This window comes from Homarus americanus, unplaced genomic scaffold (genome assembly GCF_018991925.1).
Source record: "Homarus americanus isolate GMGI-L3 unplaced genomic scaffold, GMGI_Hamer_2.0 scaffold25467, whole genome shotgun sequence".
NCBI lineage: Eukaryota > Metazoa > Arthropoda > Malacostraca > Decapoda > Nephropidae > Homarus > Homarus americanus.
Genome location: NW_024732867.1, coordinates 119,824 through 135,474, shown reverse-complemented (window position 1 = coordinate 135,474; position 15,651 = coordinate 119,824). Strand labels below are relative to the sequence as shown.

Sequence of the window (15,651 nt, the reverse complement as noted above, 5' to 3'; positions counted from 1 at the left end):
CCCATATTCAAAAAGGGAGACAGAGCATCAGCGTCAAATTACCGGCCGATCAGTTTGACGTCAGTGCTGGGGAAATTTCTTGAATCAATTATAGCAGATAGCATCCGATCGCATCTAGAGAAAAGCAAATTAATCTACGACTCTCAACATGGGTTTACAAAGGGAAAATCTTGTCTAACAAATCTGCTGACGTTTTTTAGGAAAGTCTTCGAGGTAGTAGATAATGTCGAAAATGACGATGTTATTTACTTAGACTTTAGCAAAGCATTTGACAGAGTATGGCATCAGAGGCTTCTGAGAAAAATTAAGACTCATGGTATCGAGGGGAAAGTTTTAAATTGGATAAAATCATGGTTCACCGATAGAACGCAGAGGGTCAGCGTAGATGGCGCTAAATCTGAGTGGGGCCGTGTAACCAGTGGGGTTCCCCAGGGGTCAGTACTAGGCCCACTCTTGTTCATAATCTACATAAACGATCTAGATACTGGGATCAGCAGTGACATAAGCAAGTTTGCGAATGACACCAAAATAGGGCGGCAGATTAATTCAGGGAAGGATGCAAATGCATTACAGGAGGATCTAAATAAACTGCAGGGGTGGTCTGAAAAATGGCAAATGAAATTCAACACCAGCAAGTGCATGAAGTCATAGTGCAAGGTAAAGGAAATTTCTGGTGGTGGTGGTGGACTTTGCCAGGTTTTGTCGGAAAACTTGTGGCATTGGCCGTCCGCCTCACCAGGCCGAGAACACCTTTTTAGTTTAACAAATTTATTGACAAAGCTTGGAGTACAGTTTGCCCATTCTGAGAAATTCAGTCAGGTCTCGACACTGAGGGTGGTATCACTTCTCAATGTCACGCAGGACAGAGGTTCAAACACAAAGAAATACATCTTATTCATTACACCGGTCAACACAATTTTTCTGGCACAAGGTTTTTAAACGGATTTTAAGTAAATTTGGGGTGCAGAATCCAAATATGACTTTGGTTTTTGTCTATCACATCAGGTTTTTGAGATATACCATATTGCACTTTTGCTGGGAAACTTAAACTTTTGGATCAAAATTGACGGTTTAAACATGTATACATAAATTTTTTTCAGCATTATAATTTGTATTTTTCTATAACCAAAAATTGTTAATATCAAATTGGAAAGTTAATGCACATATAATATTTAAATGTAACATTGAAGGGTGAAAAAAAACAATTAATGTACGGTAGAAATAGTGCAAGTATTAAGATCAAGTTACAGTTACATAAACTTCCTCTTTTTGGCCGATCTCTTATGTACAGCTTCTGGAATGTCTCTCATCAAACTCCAGCAGTAGTCCGCCATCATGTTCGAGTTCCTTCGACCTTGGTAACGTTCTTCCATTACTTTAATGTCTTGATGAAAGCGCTCCCCTTGCTCCTCGCTCACTTCTCCCAGATTTTCTGGAAACTCGTCCAAGTGACTGTGTAAGTAGTGAACCTTGATACTCATTCTGCATCCAAGTGCTGGTAAACTCAAGAGCAGCTCTTCCACAATTTCTTGATAGTTGTCCGCTTTCTTGTTCCCTAAGAAGTTCCGCACCACATTAGAGAAAGCATTCCAAGTTCTTGCCTGTGCCTCAGTCATTGTTGCAAGGAAGTGTGGATCTCTGAGTAGTGTTCTTATTTGAGGTCCATCAAAAATCCCTGCCTTTTTCTTCTCGTCGCTAAGACTTGGAAAGGTTGAGCATATATATCTGAAACACTCTCCACTATGATCAAGAGCCTTGACGAATTGCTTCATGATACCAAGTTTTATGTGCAGAGGAGGAAGGACAATGTTTTTCCTGTCAACCAGAGGATCGTTAATGATATTCTTGTCACCAGGCGTCAAACTATGTCTTGGTGGCCAATTCTTTTTCACCCAATGGTCTGCTGTAGCCCTGCTGTCCCAGTAGCACAGAAAACAGGGGTATTTTGTGTACCCTCCTTGCTGGCCCAATAGAAAGTTTACCATTTTCAAGTCCACACAAATTAACCATTCATGAGCATGGTATTGCAACCTCTCTAGAACAGTCTTAATGTTTTCATACTCTTCTTTAATTTGTACAGAATGTCCGATTGGAATTGAACCATACTTGTTTCCGTTATGAAGAAGAACACATTTCAAGCTCCTTTTAGAACTGTCAATGAAAAATCTCCAATCCTTACTATCATATGCTGGTAGTCCCATGGAGAGAAGAAGTCCTTCTACATCATTACAAAAAACAAGCTGGTCATATGAATGAAAGTACTTCCGCAGTTGCTCTTCTCTGTTGCGATAAAAGGAGACACTCGTGCCAGGTTTTAAGAGTCGTTTCTCTTGAAGCAGACTGTTTTGGCAAATTTAGATCTCTGACCAGATCATTCAATTCTGACTGAGTAAACAACGTTGGCTTTTCACAATCTTCACCAGATGGCTTGAAAAGATCAGTCTCTTCATCTTCATCAGTAGAAACAGGTGAATTCCGGTCTATATCCTCAATCTCTGGTAGCTCAGTAAATTCTGGCACGTTACGTGATGGAGCAAATCTGAGATCAGATTTGGATTCAGCACCTTAAAGTTAGTAAAAAACAGTTAAAAGGTTTCATGCCAGAAAAAAAAAATATTTTTTTGTAGACCAGTGTTATCAGTATATATATATATATATATATATATATATATATATATATATATATATATATATATATATATATATATATATATATATATATATATATATATATATATATATATATATATATATATATATATATATATATATATATATATATATATAATATATATATATATATATATATAATATAATAATAATAATAATAATTAATGGTTTATTGAAAAATTCTGCACTGAAGGCTGAAAATATACATTGGACATAAATGACTTATTACATACATTGGTGGTTTAACAAAAGCCTTCATTAGAGAAAGGTAAAGGAACATACAGTGAACATACAGATTAATGTATATATATATATATATATATATATATATATATATATATATATATATATATATATATATATATATATATATATATATATATGTATGTTAGCGGGAGAGAGAAGGGGAGAAGAGAAGACGGGGTTGCTGCGTTTAGCACGTCAAAGGGGTGAGATGCAGTTTCTTAGAAAAAATTTTTAGGGGGTCGTATGCATGTTTTTCTCAGCACATGAGGACAGTGCTGTCTTTTTTTAGGGGGGTCGATTGTAATATTCAGAAATTTCAGTGCAGTACAACAGTAAATACAACTGAAGCTTTCAATATCATTTATGAGGGATCTTGAATGTTTCATCTGTAATCAGACATATCTAATTTACTGTACGACATTGGTATTCTCTTTCAATTTTAAATCTCACAACATGACATGAGATACTAAGGAATACTGGAGTCTCGGCACTACTCAAGAGGAAAACGGAGTACTCAGGCGAAGTGAAGCGGTGAGAAAACGAATGTCTCAACTGGGGAACTCAATAAAGAAGTTATAGCTACATGTGTTATGGGCTATTGAGCGTAATATGAATCGTCTGATTTTACGTTAACTAACACGTACGGCCGTGGTCAGTGAAAGATAACTCATCTTTTACACAGTTATTATTTATACTGACATTCTCTATTAGAATACTATACTGCCAGACTGGGGTCACTAATTCTAAGGGGAAATACTTAACTCTAATCTTAATTTCTAAGGGTCGCTGCCACCTGACCCCCTCTGGACAGTATGTAGCTCGTTAGGTAGCGTGCAGAGTGGACTAGGCTTTAGGTCAGAATTTTCATTGACCAGTTCGATAAGGGGAAAGAAGGGTGTAACCACAACATGTCTTAGTTCTTTCAATTGTTCTTTCTACTTAGTTCAGTTCTTTTTGGTAGCATGTCGATGGTCTAGGCACATGGGTAGTGTAATTCTGATATCAGGGTCACTTGGACGGAAATAAAGGTAACTAATGTGGGAGAAATGAATACTCCTAAAATACTCAAAGAACAAGTTTATTAATATAAAATCAAAGGGGAAAAGAGATATTATTAACATATAAGAACATAAGAACATAAGAATGGAGGGAACTGCAGCGGGCCTATTGGCCCATACTGGGCAGTCCCGTTTACACCCAACCCCTATTGCTCATATGAGCATCCAACCTATGTTTGAAGCAATTCAGCGTATTCGAGTTAATGATGATATTTGGTAACTTGTTCCATTCATCCACTACTCTGTTTCCAAACCAGTGTTTACCTATTTCACGGCTAAATCTAAATTTGTCTAATTTAAAACCATTGTTACGAGTTCGCTCCTGGTTGGATAATTTGAGTACCTTTGTAATGTCCCCTTTGTTTAGCCCTGCCTTCCACTTATACACCTCTATCAGGTCGCCCCTCGCTCTACGTCTCTCAAGGGAGTGCAAATTAAGATGCTTTAACCTGTCTCTATACTCAAGGTTCCTAATGCCCGGGATTAGTCTTGTCATTCTCCTCTGAATTCTATCCAAGGATTCTATATCCATTCTGTAATACGGTGACCAGAACTGAACTGCGTAATCCAGGTGTGGTCTCACAAGAGCAAGATACAGCTTTAGGATGACCTCGCTAGTCTTGTAACTAACACTCCTTTGTATGAACCCAAGTACTTTATTAGCCTTGTTACGAGCAAAAACACATTGTTTACTTGGCTTAAGGCTCCTACTTATCATTACTCCTAAATCTCTCTCGCAGTCGGATTTCTCTATGGCATCGTTGTTCATCTGGTATCTGGTTTCCCTGATTACATCTCCTATACTGAGTACTTTACATTTGTCGACGTTGAATTTCATCTGCCATTTTTCAGACCATTCGAAAAATTTGTTTAGGTCTTCCTGTAGTTTTGCCGAGTCCTCGTCAGATTTGATAACACGTCCTATTTTAGTGTCATCAGCAAATTTACTTATGTTGCTGTCTATGCTGATATCTATGTCGTTTATGTATATAATAAACAATAATGGTCCAAGTACTGAGCCTTGGGGAACTCCACTTATGACGTTACTCCAGTGGGACTTAGTGCCGTTAATGCTCACTCGCTGTTTCCTGTCCTGTAACCACGCCCTAATCCATTTAAGGATGTCACCTTTGATGCCATGAGCTTCTACCTTTCTAATTAGTCTTTCGTGGGGACTCTGTCGAAGGCTTTGCTAAAATCGAGATATACCACATCATAATTGTGCCCCTCGTCCACCGATTCGAAAACTGATGAAAAGAATGTTAATAGATTAGTTAGACATGAACGCCGCTTGTGAAGCCATGCTGGGAATCATTGATCAATCTGTGCTTCTCCAGGTGATTTCGAATAGAGTTTGAAATGATTGCTTCCAGTAATTTGCCTACTATTGATGTTAGACTGATTGGGCGGTAGTTAGAGGATAGTGATCTATCCCCCTTCTTGAAAATCGGTATTACATTCGCTATCCTCCAGGATTCTGGTACTACACCTGTTTTTAAGGACATGTTAAACAACTTTGCTAAGGGCATACTAAGCTCTTCCTTACATTCCTTTAATACTCTGGCAAATATCTCATCGGGACCAGGTGACTTATTAGGCGTTAATTTGTCTATTTGCTTACTAACATCGCTACTAGTCACTACTATCTCACTTAATTTGTTTTCTTCACTATCTCTGAATAGAGTCGGTGCCTCGGGTATCATGTTTAAATTTTCGGTGGTGAAAACTGTTGAAAATATTTATTCAAATTATTGCTCATTCGTCAGTTATCAGTGAGCTCGGCTTGAGCTCGACCGTGAGATTGGTCCAATTCCTTTCTCGTGGTTTTAGTTTGATATATTTGGTAGAATCCTTTGGGGTTTGGTTCGCCTCCTCGCTATCCTTACCTCATTATTCCTCTTTGCTTTCCTTATCTTGGTTTTAACCCTACTCGCCAATACCCTATAATAGTCCCGGAGGTGAATTTCGCCACGATTTATCCTTCTACCTATAGCCTTCCTTTGGCCAATGATGTTCTTTAAATAATTATTTATCCATTTAGGTCATTGTTGTCTGATCTGAGTTTTTGGTATGGTATGTTCTGCCTTTGTGCATTAAGTAACTCACTATTTAAATTGTCGTGGAACTCGGCAATCTCAGATCTCGTTATCAGGTCGGTGTCGTCTGTCAGGTTCACGGTCAAGCGCGACACCCCCTCTCTCAGCTGCCTCTTTAAACTGTCAAAGTTTGCCCTTCTGAAATCTGGTACTTTAGTGGAATTTTCCTTACGTCTGCCCTGAAAATCTAACTGAAATCGAATTTCTTTGTGGTCGCTGTTTGCAAGTTCGTTCCCTACCTCGACATTGCTAATGAGGTTTTCTCTGTTCGTCAGAACTAAATCCAGTATATTATTACCCCGTGTGGGTTCGGTTATATGTTGACTTAGGAAACAGTCCTGGATCGTCTCGAGAAAATCCTCTGAGTCTGAGTTACCCGTAAGGACAGTCCAATCTATTTGGCTAAGGTTAAAGTCGCCTACTATACAGACTTTGTTGTGTATGGAAGCCCTGCGCATTTCATCCCAGATAAGTCGCTCATTGACGCTATCAAGATTGGGGGGTCTATATATTACCCCTGTGATTAATTTTTCCCGACCGTCGCTTAATTCTATCCAAATTGTTTCTGTATTCCTCTCAGTTTTTATTTCCTTATTTATTTCACACTTCAGATTATCCCTAACATAGATTGCTACTCCGCCTCCTTTCCTGGTCTGCCTATCGGTATGGAACAGTTTGTAACCCGCAATTTGGTATTCGACTGGTAATTCACTTGTGTCTAGGTTGATCCATGTTTCAGTGAATGCCAATTATATCGATTTCTTCGGTACATACCGAGGCCCTAATATCATCCATTTGTTTCTCATGTATTTACGTGAGTAATATACATTTAAGTTAAGTAGTGTTCTGAGTTCTCCCCTTACAGCGTTTAGTTTTACGGTACCATACAGGTAGTTTGTCATCATTCCTAGCACTCCTTCCCTGTAATCTTTCCTTGCTTGTTTACCCGGCTCCTTAGCAGTTTAAAGACTTCGATATCTTTTGAACTGCCCCCTCTAGAGCCCCAGCCAGGGTTGCTACTCCATCCCTAGACAGGTGCACCTCATCCCTAGCATAAAGGTCCCTTCTGCCATAGAAGTTGTCCCAGTTGTCAATGAATGGGACTGATATTGACTTGCAATATCTGTCAAGACGGTCGTTGACACCAACTGCCCTTGACAACCATTCACTGCCAACTCTCCTTCTAGGCAGGACACCGCATATGATAGGGATCCCTCCCTTAGCCCTAATACGATCTATGGCTGCCTTGAACTTATCAAGAAGTTCCTCGCTCCTACACCGGCTAATATCATTGCCTCCTGCACTGAGGCAGATAATGGGTTTGTTCCCATTACCAGACAAGATATTGTCCATCCTGTCAACTATATCCCCCACCCCAGCTCCTGGCAAGCACACCCTCATCCAATTTTTGTTTTTACCACAAAAGGCCCTGTCCATGTACCTTACCTGTGAGTCACCAACAATTAAAGTTTTTATACCTTCCTTGTCATCCCTGTTCCTGACTCTACTAACGTCCAATTCGTCTATCAAGGGACTGAACGGGTTGGTACACTTAGTTGTTGTAGTCGTTGTTGTCGTATCCTTCGTGTGCTTCTTCACCACCAGCTTTGTCTTCCCACTAGTCACAATTTTCCACTCGCTTGATTTTTCGTCAGACACTGGCTTTACTCGTCCAGCCTCTCCTTTTAACTACCAGGCTCAACTCCTGGGCTTATTGCAGACTCCGTATTTCTTATTTACTTATTTTTCTTATTTACTCAACAACAAGTACTCAGATATTACACTCTTACCGTGCACAATCTTACTGGTGTCACATTACATTACATAGCAAGACCAGTTCCTTGTCCCTACTCACAAAACACAGTTATATGACAACTCCTTGCAGATTACTTTACTTCTCCCACATTACTAGGTATTTCTCATTACATCCAGTTATAAGACCAACTGGCATATGATACTGTAGTGGATTCCTCCCCTACAAGCACCAAACCTTCTCGAATTCCCCAGCCTACGCCTCCAGCGCCGCCCACGGAGCGGGGGTCAACTATCTACCCACGCCTACCCCCGCCTTATAAGGCCTGACACCGCTGTGACCACCCTCGTTTCTACCCAGTGCCACCAGCAAGCAACACCTCCTCCTCCGCGCCAGCCATGCGGCTGCCGCTCCCGCCAGCGACCTTGGCGTCCTTCAAGCCGCGTGCCCTCACTCTGGGCACCCTCACCACCTAGCTCTCTCTACTCAACGCTTATTACCATGCTACCTACCCAGCAACAAGTTGCATTGTACATCCAATACAATATGCATACAGTGAGCACATTGTGAGTTTCCTTTCTCCATCCCATCCTGAGTGCGAACCAATATCGCATAACCCTACAAATGGTGACCCCCCCCGGAGATTCGCACTCACACAGGATGGAGGAGAAACTGATCACTCTCCCAGTCTTCAAGCAACATGGAAGACTGGCTTACCCACGCAGAGGCAGCTCTCATCGGCTCTACAGCTACTGTCTCTACACCGCAGGTTAGACACCCTAGAGCAGCTCTGCTACTCTAAGCAGACAGCCGCTCCTCTTCCTGCCCCAAGCACCACGTCCTACCGACCCCTAAACACCCGTCCTGCCTCAGACGCCGCCCCCGGCCCAGCAGTACCCCCTGCCGCTCCTCCTGATGCAGCCCCTGCTCCCGACGCGGCCCATGCGCCTGAGTGCGGACCCACACACCCCTCTTTTCTCCCCCAGGTACCCCCTGCTACTGTCCTGCACCCTGCTGCTGTCGTGAGCCCTGCTGCTGTCAAGCACCCTGCTGCTGTCATGGACACTCTTCCTAACGCAGCCCCTGCTCCTGACCCAGGCCCACACACCCCAGCAGGCGCATCTGAGGACTCTGTACCTGTCGCGAGGGAAGCACAACATTCATCGCCTCCACAACCCTCCTTCTCCCTCTTTTCTCCCACAGATCTCGTGTATCTAGACAGAGCTGTCCCCCCTAGCGGCCGACTCATCTACGCCCTCGTCGTTATGTCCCACATGTGGCATGCACCGCCGTTCTGCCTCACATGTGGCATGCAACTCTGCCAACCTCCAGCCTCCCACCGCGCCCGGAGGGGAAGGGGTGTATTGTAGTAGATTCCTCCTCTACAAGCACCGAACCTTCTCGAATTCCCCAGCCTACGCCTCCAGCGCCGCCCACGGAGCGGGAGTCAACTATCTACCCACACCTACCCCCGCCTTATAAGGCCTGACACCGCTGTGACCACCCTCTTTTCTACCCAGTGCCACCAGCAAGCAACACTCTTCCTCCGCGCCAGCCATGCGGCTGCCGCTCCCGCCAGCGACCTTGGCGTCCCTCAAGCCACGTGCCCTCACTCTGGGCACCCTCACCACCTAGCTCTCTCTACTCAACGCTTATTACCATGCTACCTACCCAGCAACAAGCTGTATTGTACATCCAATACAATATGTATACAGTGAGCACATTGTGAGTTTCCTTTCTCCATCCCATCCTGAGTGCGAACCAATATAGCATAACCCTACAATACTTCACAGACTGTTGGTAGTGCATAGGAGATGCACTCACAACAACACGCTAATACTGATACAAACACCTACATGGGTCCACCACCCAACATAGGGTAATTATTAACAAACACATACAACCACACTGTGGACCATAACTCCAAGGCATGTCCCAGGGTATAGCACTGGCGCCTCTAACAACTGATGACTGCTGTTGTGGTCTGTTACACTCCGACACGAGGAGGGTCTGGGGCCCTCGGCCCACGAGGTGGACCTGCCGTCTCGATCATGTTGAATCAACGACATCGTCGATATTTGACTCCCTGCTGGGAATCTACTGGCTCCGGGCTATCGTGGGGTGATCAGAGAACCACAAATTGGATCTGGAGGCAAACGGTGAGATCAGGCGTCAGGGGGGACAAGCATGAACAACACAATCACAACAAATCTCTCGCCTGGAAACGACAGCGATTTACTTTATATTACTTCTTACACTGGGTGAATGACAATTCAACTGTTGAAGCATGAACACTGATGAACACTGATATTCACTATAATTGACTGAATCAAACTGAATAGCTAGGGAACACATAAACATACCTGGAGGCAAACGGTGAGATCAGGCGTCAGGGGGTGCGCTCAGTCTCCCTTACTCATGGTATATATATATATATATATATATATATATATATATATATATATATATATATATATATATATATATATATATATATATATATATAGACCCCAAAGTTGCCAGCGATCGCTATTCACGCAATGACAGGGATTATAAACAACTCAACTGTTACTCATTCAAGGATGACCCTCAGTTGACAAAGGTCTGGCGAATTACTAAAGTTGATTTACATAACTAATTCACGATTGAGTTTGCTAGGAGGAAGTAGAATAAACGCATATTGACAACTGTTTTCGAAGGCGGGACTTACTGGGAGGGATCCTGAGTGTAACGAATGGGAAAAACACGTCTCTCCTTAATGCTACGAATACATACAATTAATATTATATAACCCGTAGCTGGGTACAATTCATCAAATAAACCCGTAACATGCATTCTGTGAGTTGTCTTTATCAATGACTCCCGTTCACTGAGATTCTACAAGCGCGGTGGATTTGAATGCTATGTAGCCGAATATGAATTAAAGGGGGTTTTTAGGAATGATAATGATGTGCGCAGTACAATACAAATTTATACTTATTTTTTACAGTCATTTGTATGTTCAAAGACCTAATTATAACGAATGCTAACCTATATAACCTGTAGCAAACTATACACCAATCACGTCTGTCGTTACAGTACCAATAGCCATTCATTCATAAATAGTGATACTACTAGTGCGACGGTCCCATTTGGTGACAGGGGTTACCACAGGGGAGGGGGGGGATAGGAACACATTTCCGTAGCTGTACCAACACTTGATTGGGTCTGCTTCTAATACTATCCTCTTTGATGACTGTGAGTCTTGTCCCTATATTATATATTAGTGGAGAGGCTGGTACATTACTGCGACTTCGCCATCTTCCTGTACCCTGCCAATAAACAATACTTCGATATAACCAAAAAAATGCTGAATTCCATTAATATTTGTAATCATATTGCAGGATTAAACTGAAAATTTTCCTGAACTCTTAATAACTTATAAAACTACCGCATCTAACGTCTGAACTTGAGGAGTCCAAGATAATGATTTATATCTGGGAATTCATAAGTGTTATCATGTAATTTCAGTGGCCGTGATCGCATGTGGCCGCAATAACCAAGTTCGAATCCTGGTCACGGCAGATGATGTGTTTTCCGCCCGATTGGCATGTATAAGATGATAACTGGGGAAGAGGATACAGTGAAGATCATCCCATAGAGTCATAAACTAATGTTTTTATTACATGCGAGGTTTATCCTGTCGGAGCTTATACCGTTTTCTATATAGTACAGAGAATGTCAGTTGTAGCTAGAACTAATTAAACACATACAATAACCCGATATGTTAGTTACTTCTCTCACTGGCCACCACAGTGATTTACTTGCATATATATATATATATATATATATATATATATATATATATATATATATATATATATATATATATATATATATATATATATATATATATATATATATATATATATATGTATATATATATATATATATATATATATATATATATATATATATATATATATATATATATATATATATATATATATGTAATATTCAGAAATTTCAGAGTAATTTCAAATGCCCCGCCATTGGCGATACTGAGCGTTCAAGGTCGTCGGAGGGAAGAGAGCGCTCCCTGCACATAGCGAGAGGTTGTGGAACTAGGCCTAAGTGATATTAAATGTAATTTGCCGAATTAATAATGATGCGATTCATGAAGTTAAGGGACTATTATTGAATTTGAAATTATTATAGATCGTTTATCAGTCTGAATAATGTTACGGGTGTCCCAAGGAGTTATTAGTTAGGCGGAAAATATGTCACGTAGGCCTAAGCTAGCGCCTTGGAGAGACGCGACGCTGGCTGGTCCTCAGTCACGTGAAAGCGATTGGACCTACAGGACATCCCTGCGCGTCCGTCCACAGAAATAGTCACGTGGCCTAGTCACCTGTGTTGCACTATTGCAGTATAACAAGTAAGTCTCATTCGATCTCAGACAGGGTTAGATAGGGCAGTGGTAAAGTTAACAAGAGCTAACAGTGAGTTCATTTCAGGGTTTCCGTCAGAACCCACTTGACCGAAGTTTGACTGCGAGAGTGATGACCGCGAGAGATTGACTGCCGTTTGAGACTGCCGTTGATGATTGAGGGTGGCGATTGTCGCCATTGGACCGATCAGTGTAGGCCTGTCACTGTTTAGCGGGGTATCAAAGGATCTCTTGAGGGAATCTAGCCGTCTGGGTGCCCAGCTGACGACGGGACGATCATTGGGGTCATCGGCTCTCCTCTACCTCGGCTCACAACACCACATGTCTCGAGCAGCTCAGTGAAACCCTCTTGCTAACGGGAAGCTAAAGCTTCTCTCAACTGTAAAAGGTCTGATTGTCTCACTCCCTTCCGTTTCATGGATGTACTGGGGGTAAAGTGAGGCCAGCTGAGTGATACAGGGTCGCACACTGAGACCATGAGTCTAGGGGATACCTAGAGGAACATTTTACCTCCCTTATTACGGGTGTATGTTGAGTTGGGTGGAGCATGGCTCACGAGTATTGGTGGACCCAGTAACATATCAATAATAGTGACTATATTTGGGTGTAGTTAATACCACTTCTCAGTTACTGATATTATCTTAACGTGTGTAGCTTAATATTTCTTAAATAATTTTGATAGTATTGTTTTTTGAATGTTTGTGTCGCTAAGTGGAACCAGAGTGATACTGTGATTTGATTCTTTTAATGCATCTAATTTTTCTTCATAATTCCGATCTCAGGTATAACCTTTGTTCCCCAGAGTAGTGTTTAAGTTAGGTTAGGAATTGTGCATCTGTTGGTGCAACATAATTATATTGAGTGCCCTTTAGGCCTATTCATGGTGGAATTAATAATTTCTTATTTTTATACCAATTCCGCAGTGGTGGATATTATTCTGTGAAAGCCCTTAAGGCCTGTTTCATGTGTGCAAGCAACATTTCTTAATACTTCAAATTTATTGTTGCCTGAGTTTCTAATAATTTCTATATCATGTATAACTTTTATTCCCCAGAGTAGTGTTTTAAGTTCAAGTTAAGAGTTGGGCATATTGGTGTACCATTATTTGATTGTGTTTGTAGTGTTGGAGGGAATATAAGTGTCTAAATTTTACAGTGTCTCATTCATCCCACTCACAGACGCTATCCTTCCACGGGTCACGGACAATTCATTTTGTTTAGTAGATTTAAGTGTTCTTGTGCTGGTTCGGGATTTTTCTCAAAGGGGCGCTTCCACTGCCATTACCATCTATTAATCTTTAATAAACCCCAAGTCAAGTGAGAAAATAAAGTCCAGTAAATTCCGACCGGTTACATATATATATATATATATATATATATATATATATATATATATATATATATATATATATATATATATATATATATATATATATATATATATAAAACAAAGAAGTATGTGTGTTTGTGTGTCCTCACAAGAATCTTGGAACCTACTTTACCGATCTGTAGTGATGATGGGTGGTGTTATTGTGAGGGTGCGGGTTCCCTCTCTGTGTCTACACCACCCTCATCTTACTTACTTCTCTTAGTCTTACTCTTACTCAGTTCCGTCACCTATTCTATTGGTAGCATGGACATTCTTTTGGTAGCATGGTCGAGGGTCTAGGCACATGGGTATGGTAATTCTGGTATCAAGTCACTTGGATGGAAATAAAGGTAAAATACTGTGGGAGAAAGGAATACACCTAAAGTACTCTAAAAACAAGTTTATTAATATGCAATCATTGGGGAAAGACATTGTATTAATAATATAACTACCAGGCTCAACTCCTGGGCTTAGTGCAAACTCAGTTCCTTCTTCTTTACTCTTACTCACAACATTACTAGTGTTACATTACATGGCACTCATTGTAGATTACAGTATTTTACTCAACATATCCGTTAATACTGACACTAGCATATACAGAGGTCCACTACCCAACATGGGATAATTACTTCCATCTAATTATCCCTAACATACATGTCACAACCCTCTCTGTGGACATACATTTCCAAGGAGTAACCCAGGGTAGAGCACTGGGGCTCACGACTGTTGTTATTGTGGGGTAGCCAGACACATGGCGGGTCTGGGGTCTGGCCCAACGAAGCCGTGGGGCACATTAATCAGGCCGCATCGGTGCCATCGTTTCGTATATGATCCCTGTTGGTGATCTACTACATCCGAGGCCGTTGTTGAATGGTAGAGCGATTCAAGAATCACAATGGGATCTGGAGAAACATGGAAGCAGCGTCAAGGAACATGACAACACAAACAAACTCTCTTGTCTAGACGACAGACGTATTTACGTTATATTACTTCTACACTGGGTGAATGACAATTCAACTGTTAAATCATGAACACTGGTGAACACTGATATTCACTACAATAGACTGAATTAACTGAATGGCTACACAAAACATACCTGGAGAAACATGGAAGCAGCGTCAAGGAGCGTTCTCCCTGGCTGGTCTTGAGTATATATACCCCTGAGTTGCCAGTGATCGCTACTCACGCAATGACAATAATTACAAACAAACTAACTGTTACTCATTCAAAGATGACCCTCAGTGGACAAAGGTCTGGCGAATTACTTGAGTTGATTTACACAGACTAATTCAAGATTGAGCTTCCCAGGAGAAAGTGGAATAACAACTCATTGACAACTGTCTTCACAAAGGCCGGACTCTGGGAGGGAACACAAGTGTAGCCTCTATGGGGAAAAAACACGTCTTCTCAGGGGTCGCTAACTCACTCATGTTTTGCCGGCGTGGAGTTTAATAAGAATCATTAGTTAACTAGATCAGCAGTCAACGTGACCATGACATTATATGTAGTGATGATGATGGATGGTGTTATATGTAGTGATGATGGATGTTGTTATATAGTGATGATGGGTGGTGTTATGTGTAGTGATGATGGTTGGCGTTATATGTAGTGATGATGGATGTTGTTATACATAGTGATGATGGGTGGTCTTATATGTAGTGATGATGGATGGTGTTATATGTAGCGATGATGGATGGTGTTATATGTAGTGATGATGGATGATGTTATATGTAGTGATGATGGATGTTATTGTATGTAGTGATGATGGATGGCGTTATATGTAGTGATGATGGATGATGTTATATGTAGTGATGGTGGGTGGTGTTATATGTAGTGATGATTAGACAATAAAATAATAACAGTTTAATGCTAAAAAAATATACTTTGCTGTACCGTTGTAGTGGAATTTACATACACCGTTAAAGAACTATTGATGGAAGAAGTTTTGGGGACTGAACAGTGAGACAATGTGGAGCTTCCCAGAGGGTGGCGTCCTACCGTGGCCTAGCGAATGAGCCGCCCGGACCAAAC

General features: G+C 41.3%; 1 protein-coding gene across 1 annotated transcript in view; it reads left to right on the top strand.

Moving 5' to 3' along the window:
• LOC121869133 (vegetative cell wall protein gp1-like) overlaps positions 1 to 15,651 on the top strand; it is a 61,050-nt gene that overhangs the window by 10,648 nt on the left and 34,751 nt on the right. The window contains exon 3 of the mRNA XM_042370320.1: positions 11,334 to 11,410. Coding sequence (XP_042226254.1) covers positions 11,334 to 11,410 — 77 coding nt within the window. The remainder of the gene's footprint in view (positions 1 to 11,333; positions 11,411 to 15,651) is intronic.